This window comes from Lagenorhynchus albirostris, chromosome 5 (genome assembly GCF_949774975.1).
Source record: "Lagenorhynchus albirostris chromosome 5, mLagAlb1.1, whole genome shotgun sequence".
NCBI classification, from domain to species: Eukaryota; Metazoa; Chordata; class Mammalia; order Artiodactyla; family Delphinidae; genus Lagenorhynchus; species Lagenorhynchus albirostris.
Window position 1 is genome coordinate 96,577,275 of NC_083099.1, and position 22,227 is coordinate 96,599,501.

Here is a 22,227-nt window from a genome sequence, read left to right on the forward strand (position 1 = left end):
TTTAAAAAGTCAGTGTTGCTTGGAGCTCAGAATGCATTTTCACATAAGATATCTGAGATATGAAAGCCCCTTAAATCAATAATATAATTCTTAATGTACTGTACAAGTGGAATGAAAATAATTAAAAAACAAAAATGAGTTATTACTCAATTTTATGGTTGTCTTGAACATTGATGGTGAAGGAAGTTTACAGGCAGGCGATTGTAAGAGCAGATATAAAGATCTTTATGCAAAATCAGGAGGGACAGTTTTGATTATTTGCAAGTAAGGTCCCTGCTTCTCTAAAATGTCCTGGCTTAATAAATAAATAAATAAAATAAAATAAAATAAAATAAAATGTCCTGGCTTCTCTTTAAAAGCCGACAGCTTACATTTTCCTCCAAAGGGCATCATCCCATATCATTCATTAGCCATAATAAGGGCTATTTGGACCACAAATGTGACAAAACGAGAGAGAAAAAGGCAGAGATAAATTTTCCTAAATGATCTAGAAAGAGCTGGACGAGAGGGATACTGTGTGAATTAAGGGTTGGAGGTGTGAACACAGGTCCCTTAATTTTCTGGCATGGAGTTAGAAGTAAGAACACTGAAAGGCTGACCAAAGGGAGAACGTGGTTCATGAGGGGAAGGAAAGACAAGTCAGAGAAGAAATCGAGGCAAACAATTCCCTGGCCAGGGAACATGAGCACAGGAGTGCCCGGGCACCACCTCGGGGAGGTAAGGAGTGAGGATAGCGTGCCAAGCTCTGGGCATGCCCCGTCCAGTGCTGGGAATGTGAGGAGGTCCTAGCTACTCAGCCACCATACTGGTTTGAGTTTCCCCCCACAAAACCTTGGGAAATTGATTTTTTTCCATTCTATTTTAGTCCCCTAAAACTATGCATTTTACAAAGGAAAGATAAAAATGCTAATGTGAGGTAGAAATACCTGTAGATTCAGAGAATGTTGAAAGGGACCTCAGAGAATAGCTAGTCCAAATATCTTTTAGAGGTAAAGAAAGCAAGTCAGAGTGACTTGCCAACGTTTCTCAGAGTTGAAGAGACAGGAGGTAGCAGAGATGGGACCATTTACAGAGACCTACATTTATTATTGAAACGGCTGTGGGCTTCCTTCCCCCAAATGATATCAGTTTGCTGGATGTTATGTGTAGGATGTGAGTCCTTTGATTTCCTAAGTTAATTGGACCTGGACCTTGGTTTCATTATCTGTAAAACGGACAAACTACTAGTTATTCTGAAGGGCTGTTGTGAAAATTCGATACTGTAATAGTGTGAAAGTGCAGTTGTCACAATAAGGGGCCATACTGGAATGCTGGAAATATTCTATACACTGTAAACATTCTATATCTTGATCTGGGTGGTAGTTAATTAGTTTTCTATTGCTGTGTAACAAATCACCACAAACTTAACAGCTTAAAAACAAGGGGCATTTATTTTCCCACAGTTCTGCACGTCAGGAATCTGCACGTGGTATGGCTAGGTTCTCTGCTCAGGATCTCACAGGTGGAAATCAGGATGTTAGCAGGGCTGTGTTCCTTTCTGAAGGCTCTGGAGAAAAATCTGCTTCCAAGTTTGTTCAAGTTGTTAGCCAAATTCAGTTCCTTGTGGTTATAAGATTGAGTTTCTCATTTCCTTGCTGGTCGTCAGCCAGGGAATGCCCTTCAGCTCCTAGAAGCTGCCTACATTCCCTGCCCCATGGCCTCCTTCATCTTGAAAGCCAGCAATGAAGTATCTCCCTCACATGGAATCCTTTTCACACTTTCAATCTCTTTCTTCTGGAAGAACCTGGTCCCTGTTAAGGACTTATCTGGTTAGGTCAGATCCACCCACGAAAATCTCTTTTTTTTTTTTTTTTTTGTGGTACGCGGGCCTCTCACTGTTGTGGCTTCTCCTGTTAAGGAGCTCAGACTCCGGACGCGCAGGCTCAGCGGCCATGGCTCACGGGCCCAGCCGCTCCACAGCATGTGGGATCCTCCCGGACCGGGGCACGAACCCGCGTCCCCTGCATCGGCAGGCGGACTCTCAACCACTGTGCCACCAGGGGAGCCCAATCTATCTTTTTTTAAAGTCAACTTTGTCATATAATTGAAGGGACGGGTTTATATAAGGGCATGGATCATTGGGAGTCATCTTAGAATTCACCCTACAAAGATATGTACACATGTAAAACTCCGTCGTACTGTATGCTTATGATCTGTGTGCTCTATTGCATATGAGATAAATTTCAATAAACAGAGAAAATAGTAAAAAGCTATAAAGATGTTGATATTTATCCTATTGCTATTAAATCTAGTCCTATCCTAAACTTTCAGTAAACTCCCCCAAAAATATGAGCTCTAGTTTAGTTGCTGATGAGGTTAGAAGCCATCAAGGTCCCACACCATTAGGCTATAATGGTCTGAGGACCACAGTGCAGATGCTTATGAAAATTCAGTAGTAATTCTGACACTGGAAAAGCCTGTCAGAAACCAGATGCTTGCCCTTGATAAGATAGTCTAGTCTAATTGAAAGCTGTGTTTCTTTGCTTTTTACTGGAATTATGTGTGCATGGGGGTAGCACTGGCAGCCTCAAGCAATCCACCAGACTCTAAACATGCACCTGAGAAGAGTTTTACCTTGTACAAAAATCAATTAACTAATATATAAATTATGAAGTGTCATAGGGAAAATAAAACCTTCAAAATATAGGATTCATAAGTGAAATAATATAAGTGTAAATATTATGAACACTTCCAAGGCCTGGGCAAAGAAAATATAAGATGGACCTGAAATATCCTGTGGTACCATAAAGTAAGGAAGTGCTCAAAAAAAATAAGTTAATTAATTAAAAGAATGAGAGCATGTCATGGGGAGGGGGAAGGGTGAGCTGTGACAAAGCGAGAGAGAGGCATGGACATATATACACTACCAAACGTAAGGTAGACAGCTAGTGGGACGCAGCCGCATGGCACAGGGATATCGGCTCGGTGCTTTGTGACCACCTGGAGGGGTGGGATAGGGAGGGTGGGAGGGAGGGAGATGCAAGAGGGAAGAGATATGGGAACATATGTATATATATTTTGTTATAAAGCAGATTCACTTTGTTATAAAGCAGAAACTAACACACCATTGTAAAGCAATTATACCCCAACAAAGATGTAAAAATAAAATAAAATAAAATGGAAATAACAATCCCTGTCCTACTTATCACATTGAAAATAAAATTATAAGTGATAGATAAATGTAAGTTATTTGCATTGAATTAAAACATACGTGAATGGAAAAAAAAAAAAAGAATGAGAGCATGTCAAAAGGGCACAGAAGCCAAACTAAAAAAGTTCTCAACTACCAAAAGTGGAACAATTTGAACTGAATTGGATTATAATCCAAAGAATGAAATAGTCAGGAGTCTATGATGATAAAATTAAATTAATGGTGAAGAAGGGACAACTCTTTCTTACAGAAAAATTTCAATTAATAAATGTCTTAAAAATGAGAGACAGAGCAAGTCACCATTAGAACACCACAGAAATAACTGCTGCAGGGAAGATCGAATGATGAATGCTAAAATTAGTAGGTGAAAGGTTAAGCAGAAACAGAATGTTTACATAGTCTCTGTATTCGTTTCCTGTAGCTGCTGTAACAAATTACCACAAATTTAGTGGCTTAAAACAACACAACTTTATTCTCTTACAGTTCTGAGGCCAGGAGTCCAAAATCAGTATCGCTGGGCCAACACCAAGGTGTTAGGAGAGTCACGCTGTCTCTGGAGGATCTAGGGAAGAATTTGTTCCCTTGCCTTTTCTAGAGCTATATTCTTTGGCTCATGGCCCCTTTCTCCATTTCTAAAGCCAATGTCATGGCATCCTCAAATCTCTCTCTGCTTCCGTCTTCACATGGCTTTCTGTCTTCTGTATGAAATCTCCCTCTGCCTCCCTCCTAAAAGGACACTTGTGATTGCATTTAGTGCCCACTCAGATAATCCAGATAATCTCCCCCACAGCTCAAAACTCTTAACTTAATCACATCTGTAAAGTTTCTTTTGCCATATAAGGTAACATTCACAAATTCAACGGATTAGGATCTGGATATATTTAGGGGCCATTATTCAGCCTACCACAGTCTCAAAGTACCTCCCCAGAATACTGAGTAAATACAAAGATAAAAATAATTAGTTTAGGGAATTCCCTGGCAGTCCAGTGGTTAGGACTCCATGCTATCACTGCTGAGGGCCTGGGTTCAATCCCTCATCAGGGAACTAAGATCCCACAAGCCGAGAGGCACAGCCGAAAAAAAAAAAAAAAAAAGGAAAGAAAGAAAACTAATTAGTTTACAGTGGAAAACCGAGGTAGACACCACTTTAACCAAGTGATCAAGGTTAACATTGTTAGCAATACATATCAACATCATGTACCCCCTCAAAAGGATACAACATCATTTCTGTCCTATTCTTTCCAAAAATGCATAACCTCATTCCAATCAAAAGAAAACACTAGACAAACCCAAGTTTAGAGAGATTCTAAAAACTATCTGACCAATGCTCTTCAAAAGTGTCAAAGTCATGGAAGACAATAAGAGCCTGAGGATCTGTCACAGAGGAAAGACTGAGGAAACATGCAACTAAATGCAATGTGAGATCTGCACTGGATTCTGAAACAAAAAAGGACATTAGTGGAAAAACTGATGAAATCCAAATAAACTCTATAGTTTAGTTAATAACATTATATGGATGTTAAATTCTTGGTTTTGATAAGTGTTCTGTGATTTCTTAAGAAGTTAGCATAAGGGGGGACTTCCCTGGTGGTCCAGTGGTTAAGACTCCACACTCCCAGTGCAGGGGGCCTGGGTTCGATCCCTGGTCAGGAACTAAGATCCCACATACCTCAACTAGAGAGCCCGCATGCCACAATGAAGACCCAGCACAGCCAAGCAATTAATCGATTAATCAGAAATTAGCATAAGGGAAACTTGGTGAAGGCTATATGGGCACTTTGTACTATTTCCACAACTCTTCCTTAAGTCTAAAATTATCTGAAAACAAAAGATTTTAAAAAGAGAACAAAGGGAATGAAGGAATTAAGAGAGGAAGGCAGGGAGAGAGGGAAGAAGGAAGGAATTAAAGAAGGAAGAATGTGAGCCCTTCGTTTAGCATCTTTGAGTGCCCCCTGCTGGTCACTAAGGTGAATTTAGGTGAAGTTCCCCCAAGCCGGACTTCGTTGATTTATAAAGTAATTGTCCTTCTCTTTTCTTTCCAATTATTTACCTGCTCTGAGACAGTTTTATCAAAGCCAGGCTACCCTGCTCCTACTGATTCATGGTTTCTTTCTTCCTCTAAAAATCCATCAAAAGCCCCACTAGTTACTGAATCTTTCTTCTCTCTAAACAGAATGTACATCACAAACCCACAACCACTTCCTGGCTGAATCCCAAGACCTGTCAGGTGCAAGTAAACCACCCAAAGCTCCTCCCACTGGACAGCCAGGGAATCACAAGGTGGGTGAGCCAGATAACCAGGGCTGTGGAAGAGGGGGATAGATCTGGTAGTGGGACGGGGCCTCCGGAGGTGTCAGATGTGAGGATATGAAGGGTTGAGCACTACTGGGTGATCCCATGTTTACTGATATCTCGGCTGTGGGGTTAAGGGCCAGGCAGATAAAAGGTAAGCAATTTCTATTAACGATGTTTCGCATATGTACCCTCTAAAATTAGTAACTTACTGGGTTCAAGTAAATCAAATACAGCTCTTCACTAGGAAAAGATCAGGATTTCTTGTGGCACATGACAGCGAACACCAGAGATACAGACTGACAGTGTCCTGCCTGCATCTGGGCCTCAAATTTTATTTAGCCCACACAATAGTTTTAAAGTTTTTAACTGGATGCCAATGTTTTGAAATCTGGAGATATTAACATTCAAAAATTCATTTCTGGTTTTTCATGAAAAAAATCTATAGATCTGGCTATGCTGGGTCTACATTTTTGCATAGCAACAATGTTTGCATAGCAACATAGGAACTGAGCGGACACCCCCTTTAGATGGTCCTTGCTCTGCAGTTCCCCCTTTAGATGGTCCTTGCTCTGCAGTTCCCCCTTTAGATGGTCCTTGCTCTGCAGTTCCCCCTTTAGATGGTCCTTGCTCTGCAGTTCCCCCTTTAGATGGTCCTTGCTCTGCAGCTCCCCCTTTAGATGGCCCTTGCTCTGCAGTTCCAGTGTGGGTCAATACCCACACTGGTGGGTTCATATGTGTTATATACCTCATCCCTGTGGCATTGGTGTTGGCACTATCTGCTCTGTAGGATACTACATACATGCTTTCAACAGCTAAAAGGACCTCGTCTGCCATCTGCACTTGATCTTAGCCAAAAGGCCAAGGAGTGATCACCTTCCATCTGCATAACCTCCTTAATAATGTTCATCCTTTCTTTCTACAAGTCACTATAGCTCATTATACCTATTATGCAAAAACAAAACACATACATTTACTCTTCTAAATTTCATTCTTTTACTCTTAATAGTATCCTATACAATGGATCAGAATCACCTGGAACGTTTGTTAAAACACAGTTAAAACCGTGCCCAGCAGTAACCGGGACATATTAAAAAAGGAAAAAAAAAAGGGCTTTGTAACATCAGTGTAACTACAGAGCCTCAACACACTTAGCAGGAAAAACAACAAATCATCAAGCTCATTCCTTTTTACCTTTTATACTGCTGGGAATCACAGTCACCCAATCAGGTCCACTGGAGTTGATTGGCATTTTGATATTGACACCACTTGAAAGAGGAATAAAAAGAGTACAAGCTTAGATTCAGGAACATTTATTTTCTAATATGTATCTTTATTTTCAAATTTTTAAATGGACAGGATTTCACAAAGCTTTACTAAGATGAAATATTCTTATAAATGTTACTCAATAAAATTGATAATTAATAAACTAGGTATATTATAATAAGCAGGTTATATGGATACATAAACTGAATAAGAATTAAACAAGTTTTTAATTTTTCACTGCTTCACCCTTAGAGTGCAAACTCCAAAATGACAAATTCTATTTGAATTACTTACCTCCCTTGGACTCAGAGAATGGCTCACACTGATGAGAATGTCTATTTTGTCACTACTTAGTTTTCAGGCTGCAAGACTACGGAGCATTAAGTAATACGTCAGATTCCTTAGGCCTTGCCCAGAGCTGAGTCCTACCTAGGGACATGTGTCCCCAGATACGTGCTCATGCATGTACTCTGTTCATCATTACTATGGCTCTGTAGTGTCTGTTCCCCTTAATAAAACATGTACTCCTCAAAGACATGGATTATGTCCCATTCATCTTTCATCTTCAGTACTTAGCACAGGCCCTGGACTAGAGTCCATACTCAGAAAATATCTGATAGAGGGCTGTGTGAAAAGGTGGGGGACAGTGGAGTCCAGGAGAAGTATACTGAAAACATGGTGTAACTATTCCAGAAACTGGCTCATAATAATTAGGCCTCTTGCACTTAGACCAAAAACAAACAAAACAATAAAATGTTAACTTTCCAAACTCGATATGGGAACTTGCAGTCACGATATTTCATTTCATCAAAAATCAATTCAAAACAGGTTTGTTCTTAAATAATTCTTAAGCTTCTACTATGTGCCAGGCACTATTCTAGCTACTAGGGATATAACAGTAAACAAAACACACAGCATCAGGAATTCCCTGGAGGTCCAGTGGTTAGGACTCTAGGTTTTCACTGCCGAGGGCCCAGGTTCGATCCCTGGTTGGGGAACTAAGATCCCACAAGCCAAGTGGCACAGCCAAACAAAAAAAAAAAACAGCATCTCCTCCTTCATGGCACTGACATTCTAATGAATAAGGGAGAATTATAGGGGGCTATGTTAGAGAATAACAGCATTTCATAGATTATAAAAGAGACAATTAATATACATGACTTTAAGAGAGCACATATAAACTACTTTCATGAGTTTAAAGCTTTAAGGTAAGGAAAAGAAGAAACCTTCACCACTGTAATTTGCTTGTAAAAATGTTTACTCTCAATCTAATCACGCAGAAACAATAAAGCAGCAAATCCAATTTAAGCAATATTCTACAAAAACAGCAACATCAAAATTGTCAATGTCGTAAAAACCAAAACAAGTTAGAGAACTCTTCTGGACTAAAAGATTAAAGAGACAACTAAAAAGATTGTGTGTGATCAGAGACTCAGTTAAAATAAAAGAGATAGCAATAAAGGATATTATTGGGACAACTGGATAAACTTGAATATAGACTGCATATTAAATAACAATGTTGTGTCAATGATAAAAGGCCCAAGTGTGATCACTGTGTCATGGTTATACGTTGGAGAAGGTCCTAGGAGATGCATACGCCTGGGGTGCAGTGCCATGATGTCTGCACCTTACTCTCAAATGGTCTGAGGGGAAAGAATTATACACAAATACACACATATAAACACATAGAAAGAGAGAAAGCAAATGCGGCAAAACATAACAATGGTGAGTCTAAGCTAAAGGTATATGGGTGCTCACTGTTGTTATTCCTGCAGGGGTTCTACAGATTTGAACATTTTGTTTTTTTTTTTTTTTTTTTTTTTAGCGGTACGCGGGCCTCTCACTGTTGTGGCCTCTCCCGTTGCAGAGCACAGGCTCCGAACGCGCAGGCTCAGCGGCCATGGCTCACGCGCCCAGCCGCTCCGCGGCATGTGGGATCTTCCCGGACCGGGGCACGAACCCGTGTCCCCTGCATCGGCAGGCAGACTCTCAACCACTGCGCCACCAGGGAAGCCCCTGAACATTTTTAATACAAAGTTAGAAAGAAAAAAAAAGTATAAATCATGCTAAAATAAAAGGGAAGCTTTTAATGTGATAAGCTCATTCTTTCAAAAGACGTCCTCTTATTATCAGAATCTTTTAAGCAAAGTATTATGGTTCTTTCTAAAACCAACACTTTTTTTTTTTCCTCGAGAGATTAGATCACCTTAATTGTCCAACTGTCATTTGGGAACCAAAGACCAAGGCTAAGCTTCTTAATCCTTTCTGAATTAAACAACATTACGAGCCACCAAGGAAGAGAGGTAAAAATGAGCGTAGCTTAACATATTCAGGCCATGAGCTCAAAATACTGCACTCAAAGATCCCTCAAATGATCAATTTCAATCTTTCTCTTTTTCTTTTCAGTTAGCCTAATGCAAAATTTCAGATTTTTAACAGAGCAAACAATGCAAAAAAAAAATCTGTATCAGGACTCTGTCAAATGTTTGGTTTCCAAAAACTTATGCCACCTCAAATGCTTTCGCGGAAAACTTCCAGGTAAGTAGAACCTTTTTTAATGATTCTACTACAAAGTACCCTCAGCCAGCCTCATCCAGGATATGCAAGTAAAGGCAGGGGCAGACATTATTTTATCCTTCTGGATTCACAGGTGTTCTTTGGTTTTAATGGTAGGATTTAGTGTTAGGAACATTTTAAATTTTACACGAACTTAATTCTCTAACCTTTTTCCCACTTTTTTCCACGTGGAATTTCAGTAAATTACATGCTATGCTTCCTCCTCTTTGCTAAGCCACTAAGTAGACTGACAACACAACTCTAAAAGGGAGTAAGACTTTAAAAAATGGTCCACATAAAAAAAAAAAAACTTTAAAAAAAAGTTATTTAAAATAAAATAAAAGGGGGTAACTGAAAAGTCTTCATACATAGGCACAAAGTACACAGAAATAAAATCATCTGCTCATAGTCATTGATAAATAATGTGTCTAAGATCTGAACCCAAGAATAAACCTAAAGTCCTTTTGTACTGAGCCACAAAAAACTAGGCAGTCCCCTCAAGAGTACAGTGAATACACTGGGAGTAGTGCTCCCTCTGCTGGCCTTCTGAAAGCATGGCATCAAATATGTACTTAAAACTGTTACCACCAAAAGCTGACTCAGGGAGTAAAAAATCAGAGTTTTATTTTAGAAGCTCATACAGACCACACATCTTATGTGATCCCTCTCTACAAGGGAATATTTTTTTATATAAATTTTTTGATTTTTTATTTTTATTTTAATTTTGGCTGCGTCAGGTCTTTGCTGCTGCGTGCGGGCTTTCTCTACTTGCAGCAAGCAAGGGCTACTCTTCGTTGCAGTGCGCCGGCTTCTCTTTGCGGTGGCTTCTCTTGTGCAGCATGGGCTCTAGAGCGCAGGCTCAGTAGTTGTGGCGCACGAGCTTAGTCTCTCCGCGGCATGTGGGATCTTCCCGGACCAGGGCTCGAACCTGTGTCCCCTGCACTGGCAGGCAGATTCTTAACCACTGCGCCACCAGGGAAGCCCAAGGGAATATTTTTAAAGTACAGATTTCATTTAAAAATAAAAAATGTTTTACATTCTCTCAAGTAATTGTACTTTCTATGTTATTTTTCTTTTTATTCCTTAAGAATGTTATTTTATTTCAGAACTATATGGAATGCAATAATTTCAACAACTATTAACCTTCAAAAATACAGTTTGCTGTGGTATTCCTGGCTTCCCATGCTTATCATTATATCAGTCCAGCAATGTTACCATATTCATAGTCTTTTTCCTATCCATAAATGTTTATATGATTTTAACAACTAATAATATGTCACTTAAAACTTTTTTCAGTTTATTAGACATGAAGCTAAAACACTACCCTGACTATATAAAACTTTTTTCAGTTTATTAGACATGAAGCTAAAACACTACCCTGACTATAAGACCTCTAGCAGCCCTGTTCTTGGATGATTTTTTTTATCTGTTCTGTGAATAAGTGATCTTGCTTATACAGATATACTATGTAATTCTGAAGTTAAAGATATTAGGGTAAAAGAACAAAAATTTAAGGTCATTAATTTGAACTGAAATAAGCACACTAATCATAAAATATATTTATTTTCTTACCACCTCTCTTGAATTGGGCCAAGTTCAGAAAGATATAAGAAGCACATAACCAAAACAAGAAAGTCTCCTAAGTAGGACAAAGACAATGAAAAAGGACCTCTTAAATTACCCCCTAGAGCAAGGAGCACGTACCTCTGGAAGAAAGCATTCTCTGCAGCAGTTAGGAGGCCCTTCAGGTATCCGCCCTTGAAATGGTTAATTCTGCTACTGCAAGGGAGCTTCTTTGGTTTGAAGCAGAACCAGGGTTCTCCAGTATAGAGATCTGTAAAGTTGCACAGGGGAAGACTCCCAGGAAGACACACATTACACTCTGTAGTTTCAGAAATTCTTCCTGAACGGAAGAGGCTCTTGAAATAGACCCTGTCTGGTTTCTCTTCCTGTAGATTCTGAAGAACTCTGATTCCTTCACTGGGGTGGACCAGAGATATGGACACTTTAACTCTGCCTGGCCAGAGCAGAGTAAAAAAGACCTTGTAAAACCCATTCTGGTAGTCCACCACTCTACCCACGGCCCCTGCCTGCAGCTTAGGGGAGTGGATTCTGGCCTGCAGGTAGTCTCCACCATACTTCTTGGGCTTTCCTTGAAAATCCTGTACATGAACCAGCACCTCTAGCTGGCTTCCCACCTTGAAGAAGGCTGCAGAGTTCAATATGACAAAGTAGCTGGAAGAAGGGTCAGTGCTCTTCAAAAAGGGGACTGGGCCCACATCAGGCACCTGCCACTGTAAGGCGGCCAACAAGGAGTCCTCCTCCAGGCGCTCCCGGCTGGACAGAGTCTGGTGCTCATAGCCACAGTAAGGATTCCGGCTAATTCCTGTCACCTGGGAGAAAACAAACTGTCCACCACTGTCGATGAATGTGGCTGATGCAGTCTCATGGTCCAAGTACTGAAGAGAAAGACACAAACAACAGAAACCACAGCTACAATAAATCTCCTTATAGTCAACAAATAAATCCCTGCTTCAGCTTAAATTTTAATAAAACTTACTTGAGATGACATTGTTTCAAAAACCACAGCTCACCAGTTTTACAGATTCCCACAGCAAATATCAGAGAAAAATCCCTTTGGTGCTTCCAGAAGGAGAAAGGGAAAAGGAATCATTTTGAAGGACAGTAGTCCCCCTTTATCCACAGGAGATATTTCCAAGACCCCCAGTGGATGCCTGAAACTGCGTCACATCAAACCCTATATATACTGCTTTTTCCTATACATATATACCTATGATAAAGTTTAATTTATAAATTAGGCACAGTAAGAAATTAACAATAATAATAAAATAGAACAATAATAATAATATACTAGAATAAAAGTTATGTGAATGAGATCTCTCTCAAAATATCTTTTTTTTTAAATTTATTTGGCAGCGCTGGGTCTTAGTTGCGGCATGCAGGATCTTTGTTGCCGTGTGCAGGGTCCTCATTGCCGTGTGCAGGATTTTTCAGTTGCAGCATGTAAACTCTTAGTTGCAGCACGCGAAGTCTTCGTTGCAGCATGCATGTGGGATCTAGCTCCCCAACCAGGGATCGAACCCGGGCCCCCTGCATTCGGAGCACAGAGTCTTAGCCACTGGACCACCAGGGAAGTCCCTCTCTCAAAACATCTTATTGGTGTACTGTCCTTCTTCTTCTTGTGATGACGTAAAAGGATAAAAGGCCTACGTGATGAGATGAAGTGAGGTGAATGATGTAGGCATTGTGACGTAGTGTTAGGCTACTACTGACCTTCTGACAACACATCAGAAGAAGGATCATCTGTGTCAGGTGATCGTGGATTGAGCTACAGTGATGTCAGTGGTTGAGGATCCTGGGTGGGAAACAGCAGGATGGCACAAGATTTCATCACGCTACTCAGAACAATGCACAACTTCAAACTGGTAAGTTGTTCATTTCTGGAATTTTCCATATAATATTTTCAGATCATGGTTGACCATGGGTAAATGACACCACAGAAAGCAAGACAGTGGATGGAGGGAGTACTGAATACCAGAGTATTCCATTCTTCTTAACAAGGCCTGCCCTCAAGCCAAACTATTTTACCAGAGCCTAACCTACTGAGGTTTTACCAGAGCCTAACCTACTGAGGTTTTATCAGAGCCTAACCAAACTGAGGTAAGGAACATACCCAACTCCAGCCCACTCTAACCATTCTATCCAATTTAAGGGTTGGGGGTAAGACTAAAAAACAATTCTGAAGTTCACAGACTCACCAGAGGACTGAGGATCATAGGACTATAAAATGTTTCACCTCCCTTACACCTCACCCCCACACCACTAAAAGCCTATTTATTGGAGTTCGTTTTACCCAGTACATCATGTCCAGCTTTCAACAAAAATTACAAGACATACTAAAAGGAAAAAAATACAGCAATTATCAAGGGACAGGAGGGAGGAATTAGGAATATTTTGTTATTAATAATGTACCTGCACTACCCATGAAGCAGTATGGTATTATTTGATAGTGGACTTGAGTTGCTTGTAAATGCATACTGAAAACTCTAGGGCAACCACTTAAAGCCAAATGAGAAGTATAACTGATACACTAAGAAAGGAGACAAAATGGAATCTATAAAATGTTCAATTAGGGACTTCCCTGGTGGTCCAGTGGTTAAGATTCCGCCTTCCAATGCAGGGGACACAGGTTCCATCCCTGGTCGGGGAACTAAGATCCCACATGCTGTGGGGCAACTAAGCCCACGGCCACAACTAATGAGCCCAAGCACCTCAACTAGAGAGCCCGCAGGCCACAACTACAGAGCCCATGCGCTCTGGACCCTGCGCACCACAACTAGAGAGAAGCCCGTGCACCACAACTAGAGAGAAGCCCGCACGCACGCCACAAGAGAGTAGCCCGCACACCACAACTAGAGAGTAGCCCTCGTGCTGCAAGAAGAGCCTGTGTGCAGCAACAAAAGATCCCTCATGCCACAACTAAGACCCCATGCAACCAAAAATAAAAATAAATAAATAAAATAAGTATTTTTTTAAATGCTCAATTAAAACCACAAGAGTCAGAAAAAGAGCAGAAGACAAAAATAGGAACAAAGAACAAGGACAATGAATAGAAAACAGTAACAACTATGGTAGATATTAATCCAACTATATCAATAATCACCTTGAACACCAATGGACTAAAGACACCAGTTAGAAGACAGAGGTTGTCAGACTCAATTATATGGTGTCTCTAAGAAACTTACTTTAAATATAAAGACTTATATAGATTAAAAGTAAGTGGATGGAGAAAGATATACCAGGCTAGCACTAATCAAAAGAAAGCAGGAATAGTTATATTAACTTCAGACAGAGTAGACTTCAGAGCGAGGAAAGTCATCAGAGATAAAGAAGGATATTATATAATAATAAAAGGGTCAGTTCTCCAAGAAGACATAACAATCTTTAACATGTATGTGCCTAACAACAGAAAGTCAAATATGTGAGGCAAACACTGATAGAACTGCAAGAAAAAATAGATAAATTCACTATTGTAGTTAAAGACTTCAATACCCCACTATCAGAAATGGATGGATCCAGCAAGCAGAAAGTCAGTGAGGACACAGTTGAACTCAACAGCACCACCAATCAACTAGATATGATGGACATCTATAAACTACTTACCTAGCAACAGCAGAATACACATTCTTCTCAAGCTCACATGAAAGATGCACAAAAACAGATCATAGTCTGGGCCATAAAACATACCATAAAAAATTGAAAAGAACAGAAACCATACAATGTCTGCTCTCAGACTACAATGGCATTAAAGGAGAAATTAATAACAGAACGATAGCTAGGAAATCCCAAAATACCTGGAGATTAAACAACACGCTTCTGGGAATTCCCTGGCAGTCCAGTGCTTAATACTCCACGCTCTCACTGATGAGGGCCCAGGTTCAATCTCTGGTTGGGGAACTTAAAAAACCCCACAAGCCACGAGGGGTGCCCAATAAATAAATAAATAAATAATAAAACAAACTAAACAACACACTTCTAAATAAAACAAGGGTCAAAGAAGAAATATCAATAGAAAATTTAAATCTTTTTAGTTAAATGAAAATGAAAACACAACTTATCAAAATTTATGGGATGCCATAAAAGTAGGTCTTAGAGGGAAATTTACAGCACTGAATGCACATTATTAGAAAAGAGGAAAGATCTAAAATCAATCATCTTAACTCCAACCTTAGGAAACTAGAAAAAGAAAAGCAAATCAACTCCAAAGTAAGGAGAAGAAAAGAAATTAGAAATTAGAGCAGAAATCAATGAAACTGAAAACAGGAAATCAATAGAGGAAAGACAATGAGGCCAAAAGCTGGTTCTTTGAAAATATCAATAAAATCAATAAGCCTGCAGCAAGACTAACTATGGAAAACAGACAGGACACAAATTACCATTATCAGAAATGAAAGAAGAGACATCACTATAGATCCCATAGACATTAAAAGGATAATCAAGGGACTTCCCTGGTAGTGCAGTAGTTAAGAATCTGCCTCCCAATGCAGGGGACATGGGTTCAAGCCCTGGTCAGAGAAGATCCCACATGCTGTGGAGCAACTAAGCCCATGCGCCACAACTACTGAGCCTGCGCTCTAGAGCCCGCGAGCCACAACTACTGAAGCTTGCATGTCTAGAGCCCATGCTTCGCAACAAGAGAAGCCACCGCAATGAGAAGCCCGCGCACCACAACCAAGAGTAGTCCCCGCTCACTACAACTAGAGAAAGCCCGTGCGCAGCAACAAAGACCCAACATGGCCAAAAATAAATAGGTAAATAAATAAATTAATTTTTAAAAAAAGGTAATCAAGGAATACCACGAACAACTCTATACCCACAAATTTGATAACTGAGATGAAATGCACCTATTCCTTGAAAGATACACTCTGCCAAAACTCATGCAAGAAGAAACAGATCATCTGAATAGGCTTATAATCTCTAGTAAAGAATCTGGATCAATAATTAATGACCTTTCAAAACGGACACCACCAGGTCCAGGTGGGATTCATTGATGAATTCTACCAAATATTTAAGGAGGAAATTGTATCAATTCTCTACACTCTCTGTCAGAATATAGAAGCAGAGGGAATACTTCTTTCTATAAAGCCAGCATTACCCTAATACCAAAACTAGATGACATTACAAGAAAACTACAAATTTCCCTCATAAACACAGATGTAAAATCATCAACAAAATATTAACAAATCAAATCCAACAATGTGTAAAAAGAATTATACACCATGACCAAGTGAGATTTATCCCAGGTATGCAAGAAAGTGCCTTAATAGAACTCCAGTGCTTCCCAAAGACCATGTCTTACACCCTCTTAGAACTGGTCCTTAATCTTCACTTTGGCCTTTCTGCTTAGAAGACAACCTTATAAGGACTTCAGTCTTTTCTAGTTTGGACATTAATTGCTATTTATATTGTGGCATTTTGCTCTATATATCGTACAACACAATGGCTTTCTAATATTTTGTATCTCAAAATTTTATACTCTATCTCTAAATTTCAGATGTTTAAGCTCTTTTCTTATTAGTGAGCAGATCTGCCTGTTTGACAATAAAGTTTTCTACCAAAAAAAAAAAAACACCTCACCTTAGAGCCTTGTAAAATTTCACAGGTAAAGAAGAGGTCCTAATAGCTTCCAGAAAGGAGAACAATGTTACCAATAAAGAAACAAGAATTAGATTCGCATTAGCCTTGTCTTTTGCTACACTGGACACTAGAAGACAGTAGAGCAAAGTTGTAAGGTTCTGAGGGAAAAGGATTTTGAATACGGCATTCTAAATACAAATCATACATGAGGGCAAAATAAAGACAGTTTCAGACATGTAAGCTTTGTTCCCATGTGCCCTTTCAGAAAAACATTATTTGAAGATTTAACCCAGTAAAATGGAAAGAAAAATCCAAGGAAGTGAAAGACATGAGCAAGAGTGAAACCAACCCAGGAATTCAATGAAAAGCAAACTCAGAATAACAGCTGGGCAACAGGTCAAGACAATAATGAGTGAACACTGAAACAGGAAGATAGAGGGCTCTGAGGAAAAAGAACCAAAATGCCTTGAAGAAGCAAGTGGAGGGACTTCCCTGGCAGTGCAGTGGTTAAGACTTCGCCTTCCAATACAGGGGGTGTGGGTTTGATCCCTGGTCAGGGAACTGGTATCCCACATGCCTCACGGCCAAAAAACCAAAACATGAAACAGAAGCAATATTGTAGCAAATTCAATAAAGACTTTAAAAATGGTCCACATCAGGGGCTTCCCTGGTGGCGCAGTGTTTGAGAGTCCGCCTGCCAATGCAGGGGACGTGGGTTCGTGCCCCGGTCCGGGAGGATCCCACATGGCGCGGAGCGGCTAGGCCCGTGAGCCATGGCCGCTGAGCCTGCGCGTCTGGAGACTGTGCTCCGCAACGGGAGAGGCCACAACAGTGAGAGGCCTGCGTACCGCAAAAAAAAAAAAAAGGAGAAGAAGCAAGTGGATTCAATTCAACAAATCATATGAAGGAAAATCCTCATGACATGTTACAGAAGGTGGTATTCTCTCTCATCAGAAAAAAAAAGCAATTAGCACTCCAGGAAAAAAAAAAACAAGAAGAGGTATAAGAAAGTCATCATTAAAATATGAAGCAAATTAAAATGCAGCATGATTAAGCAACTGAGGTAGTGTATAAAAAAGATCCATTTGACCTTGATGTTTGGGAAATTCTCCATCAAGAGATATAGATTTGGTTTCAAAGGATCATGTTCTATATTGACTAACATTTACATGATTATCATAATGTTATTTTTTTTTAAGTATAAGGATCAATCCAGGGCTTCCCTGGTGGTGCAGTGGTTGAGAATCTGCCTGCCAATGCAGGGGACACAGGTTCAATCCCTGGTCTGGGAAGATCCCACATGCCACGGAGCAACTAAGCCCGTGTGCCACAACTACTGAGCCTGCATGCCACAACTACTGAAGCCCGCGCGCCTAGAGCCCGTGCTCCACAACGAGAGAAGCCACCGTAATGAGAAGCCCGCGCATCGCAACAAAGAGTAGCCCCCGCTAGCCGCAACTAGAGAAAGCCCGTGTGTAGCAACAAAGACCCAATGCAGCCAAAAATAAATTAATTAAATAAATAAATTTAAAAAAAAAGAATCAATCCATAAAGATTGATATAATTAAGGCTACACGATAGCCTTAATTATAGTTAGAGCAATAAAACTAAAGATTATAAAGCCTGATGATGCAAAAGTTATACGCTAGCTAACGGAAGTCAAATGTAAAATAATGCAGAAGTGATTTTCTTCCTCACTTACAGGAGGGAGTTAAAATGTGCTATCTAATGCTATTAGGGAAAGAAAAGGTCTAAATACATTATTCTAATGCACAGAAATAAAAATAATTTTATAAAGTTTAGAAAGAGAGTGACAGAAAGTGTGAGTCAGCAGAAGACCTCATCTTTCATTATCTTAACAGGAACAGCAGTATCAACCAACATGTACTAAGCACCTATGTGCCGGACACTCTTTTGAAGACTTTACATAAATCTTTTAATACAATGTTTAAATTATCCCATGAGATAAGTCCTATTATTATGCCATATGATAGACAGGGAAACTGAGGCAATGAATGGCTTGATAATTTGCCCAAGGTCACATAGGTTAGAAGCAGCAAACCTGGACTAGAACCCAAGCAGTCTGAGTTCGGTCTGTGTTTTAACTTAACCATCCATGCTGTACTGCCTGATGTGGAAAGGTCAGAAGGTACAGTGTAAAGCTGACAAAACAAGATATAACTGTGTAATGTGTAATTAGCACTAACTAAGCAAATAATTAAAAACAAGCAGTTACATCCAAGAAACAACATTGAGAGTGACGACTGGGGAGGGAATTCATTTATGTACTTAATACCACTCTCTATTTTTTCAAGTGTTTTATACTTTTCATTAATTATTTTCTTAATAGACAGAAGGACAGATGAACACATGGATGGGAAAAATAGCTATGTACCTGCAATACTGTGATTTGTAAGAAATATACATTTGGTCTTCATCCACAGTTCCTGGCTCACAGCTCCCAAAATCCTTGGCAGCGATAAGAGCAATGGGAGCATCTTTTGCTGTAATATTTGGTTTCGTGTCCTCAGTTCCTGAAAACACTTCAGAGTCATAAAGGGGAAATGGGTGCCTTGTTCTTCGTTACAAGCCCCTTTCCACCACAGCAGGGTGTATGTTACTTTGGTGGCTTTTGGAAAGCACCTGAGGATGGGGGCTGGTTGGGTTGTCAGGAGAACCAACCATGATTAGAGGGTTGGAACCTTCAGTCCCATCCTGGACCTCCACCCCTGGAGGCTGAATCAATAACACCTATGGAATAAAGCCTCCATAAAAACCCAAAAGGATGGGGTTTGGAGAGCTTCCGGGTTGGTGAACACATGGAGATTCAAGGAGAATGGTGCACTCAGAGCATGGAAGCTCTATGTCCTTCCCATATACCTTGCCCTATGCATCTCCTCCTTCTGGCTGTTCCTGAGTTATAATTGGTTATAATAAACCAGTAATCTTGTAAGTAAAATGTTTCTCTGATTTCTGTGAGCTGCTCTAGCAAATCAACTGAAGCCAAGGCAGAGACCATTGGAACTTCTGATCTACAGTCAGTCCAAAGCACAGGTGACAACCTGGACTTGTGACTGGCATCTGAAGTTGGGCCTGGGGAGAGTCTTATAGGACTGAGCCCTTAACCTGTGGGATTTGATGCCATCTCCAGATAGACAGTGTTGTTACCAAACCAAACTTGGGTCCACTCGCCTGCTCACAGTAAAGCCAATCTACTGACACCAGGTTGTGGGGAAGTAAAGTGCAGCGTTTATCGTAAAGCGCCCAACTAGGAGTCCAGGGCAGCTAGTGCTCAGAAACACCCCAACTCCCGAATGGGTTTCAGGGAAGCATTTTTAAAGGGAAGGTGAGGGAGGGGAGTCACAGAGTATATGATCAGCTCGTGCACAATTCTCTGACTGGCTGATGGTGTGGTAGCAAGGTGGTGTCACAGGGGTTAACATTACCAATCTTCAGGTTCCAGATGGTCTGGGGGCTATGTGCTCATGATCATCAAATAGTTAACTTCTTCCATTTGGTGGGGGTTTTAGCATCTGTAAAACAACTCAGGAATGTGGATCAGATACTGTTATCTATGTATTTCAGGGAGGAACTATGGATACTGTGACTGCCATGTGGCTGATTTACTGTTTCAATTGTTACCAGTTCTCCTGGCCCAACTGCTACTTTTGTCACTATATTGTCCTTTCAATCATTAATTCTTGGGCCAGGCTTTTGTGACTCTCGGGAGGCCTGAGAAACTACAGCTTTTCTACAAAGGAGAGGCAGGCAGAGGACCTGGGGGAGGGGGTCTGTCCAGGAAGGGCCCATAGGGTCCTGCTCAGTTACAGTGTCAGAATTGACTTGAACTGTAGGTCACCCTGCTGGTGTCCAAGAATTGCCTGGTGGTATGGAAAAATCTCCCCTACCCACATTGGAAATTGGGTGTAGGACCTTTTTAGTACCTAACCCAGGGAACTGAATCTGACATTATGCAATAAGTTAAATTGCAAGGGAAAACAACAACAGCAAAGCAAAACTGAAAATCACTCTCCTCAATAGCTAGTATTACCTGTTATAAACCACTTAAACAAGCCTCAGGCTCCCCATGACCGCCTGGAGGGGTGGGAGAGGGAGGGTGGGAGGGAGGGAGACGCAAGAGGGAAGAGATATGGGAACATATGTATATGTATAACTGATTCACTTTGTTATGAAGCAGAAACTAACACACCATTGAAAAGCAATTATACTCCAATAAAGATGTAAAAAAAAAAAATCCTATACGAGGTAAACGTAATGCCAAACAAGGTAAAAATAATCCCAAAATACAAAAGGATTTTTAATGATCTTCTTAGATTCTGTATTTTTTCCCTTTCATTTTACACTTGTATCCAGACACTCTCAAATGGAAGAATTTCATTGGGCTCCTTCATTTTAAAGGAACACACAGTATTATTTGTTCATTAAAAAGGGTAATAATGACTTTGAAAATTTTTCCCTGGCAGAGTTGACATCAGCGCCATGACATGGCATAAGACACTCCTCCTTTTTAACAACAAATTAGGCACCCATCCAAAAGACAAAAGTGCCTCTGTGGGAATTGAAGGATCCAGTACCACATGCCAAGGGACCTAGGAGGAGTCTCAACCACATGTGTATCTGGTAACAGGCAGATAAACCTCAGTGAAGACAGCACAGCCAGTGAACTTGTCCCAATCCCTCTTGGCCATAGTCAGGGAAAACCTGGAGCGTGCTGACCCAGGCAGATACCAACAGATGAGAAAGAATTTGTAGAAATCCAGTCTTCCCAAGGGGAAATCCCAGAAAGAAAAAAAATACAAGTTTGGATGTGACTAAGAGGGTACGAGGAACTTTGCCAGCACCGCCCCTCCCCACACATAACAAGTCCAGGGCTGAACAACCCAGGAGCGCTCTCTTCCAAGAGGGAAAAGGAGAGTGGCAAGTCAGTGCCCAGCTACCCCCACTGTGAGAGAAACCCACTTAACTCAGCAGCACCCCAAGTACTGAGGTGGGATCTCCATGACTGGAGGGAGGGAAGGGATCAGGAAAGAGGCAGATAAGAATACCAAAGGGCACTGAAGGGATGCAGTTCCTGCTAACTGTGCTCAGGACTTTAGCAGGGAGTCCGCCCATGAGCCCATGGGAGACCCTCACCCGACAATCTTTCCACAGAGCCCACGGGCACTCCCAATGCCCTGAGTGCTAAACCCACACCTCCCCACACTCTGGAACCAGCAGCTCCTGTGCATGCTCCCAAATGAGGCAGTAAGTGAGACTCTGCTAAACAGGACACTATCAGTCTCTGTGGACAAGGGAGAAATACAAACTTAAGCCATAGTGCCTCCTTCTGGAAAACAAAAGCTTAACAGCAGCTAGCCTGGTGGATTGTAAGAAAAGGTTAAGAACTGCGCCACAAGAAGAAGCAAGACATGGGAAGCAAGTGTACCCGTACAAGGGCAGAAAAAACCACAGATAAAACAGGACTAATGAACATTTTATCCCATCCAAAGGCAACTAGTAAGACGGGAGGAGGTATCTGCTATTTCAAGTGTGAAAGCAGCAATGCAAATGTACAAGGAACTATAAAGAATCAAGGAAACATGTCATCACCAAAAGACAACAATAATCCTCCAATAACCAAGCTCAAAGGCACAGAATTAACAACCTAGAAGATAAAGAATTCAAAATAGCTGTTTGAGGAAACTCAATGAGCTACAATGAAACAGAGACAAACAAGTCAAAATATACATGAACAAAATCAGAAA

At 40.6% G+C, this 22,227-nt stretch overlaps 1 protein-coding gene and 1 non-coding gene across 6 annotated transcripts in view; both read right to left on the reverse strand.

The window, feature by feature from the left end:
• NXPE3 (neurexophilin and PC-esterase domain family member 3) overlaps positions 1–22,227 on the reverse strand; it is a 53,224-nt gene that overhangs the window by 15,166 nt on the left and 15,831 nt on the right. For all 5 annotated transcript variants that reach the window (XM_060150655.1, XM_060150656.1, XM_060150658.1 and 2 more), the window contains 2 exons: positions 11,009–11,763; positions 6,677–6,750 (listed from right to left, as the gene is read on the reverse strand). In XM_060150655.1, coding sequence (XP_060006638.1) covers positions 6,677–6,750; positions 11,009–11,763 — 829 coding nt within the window. The remainder of the gene's footprint in view (positions 1–6,676; positions 6,751–11,008; positions 11,764–22,227) is intronic.
• TRNAR-CCG (transfer RNA arginine (anticodon CCG)) lies at positions 12,386–12,458 on the reverse strand. Its single transcript has one exon. It is a non-coding gene; the product is annotated as a tRNA-Arg (tRNA).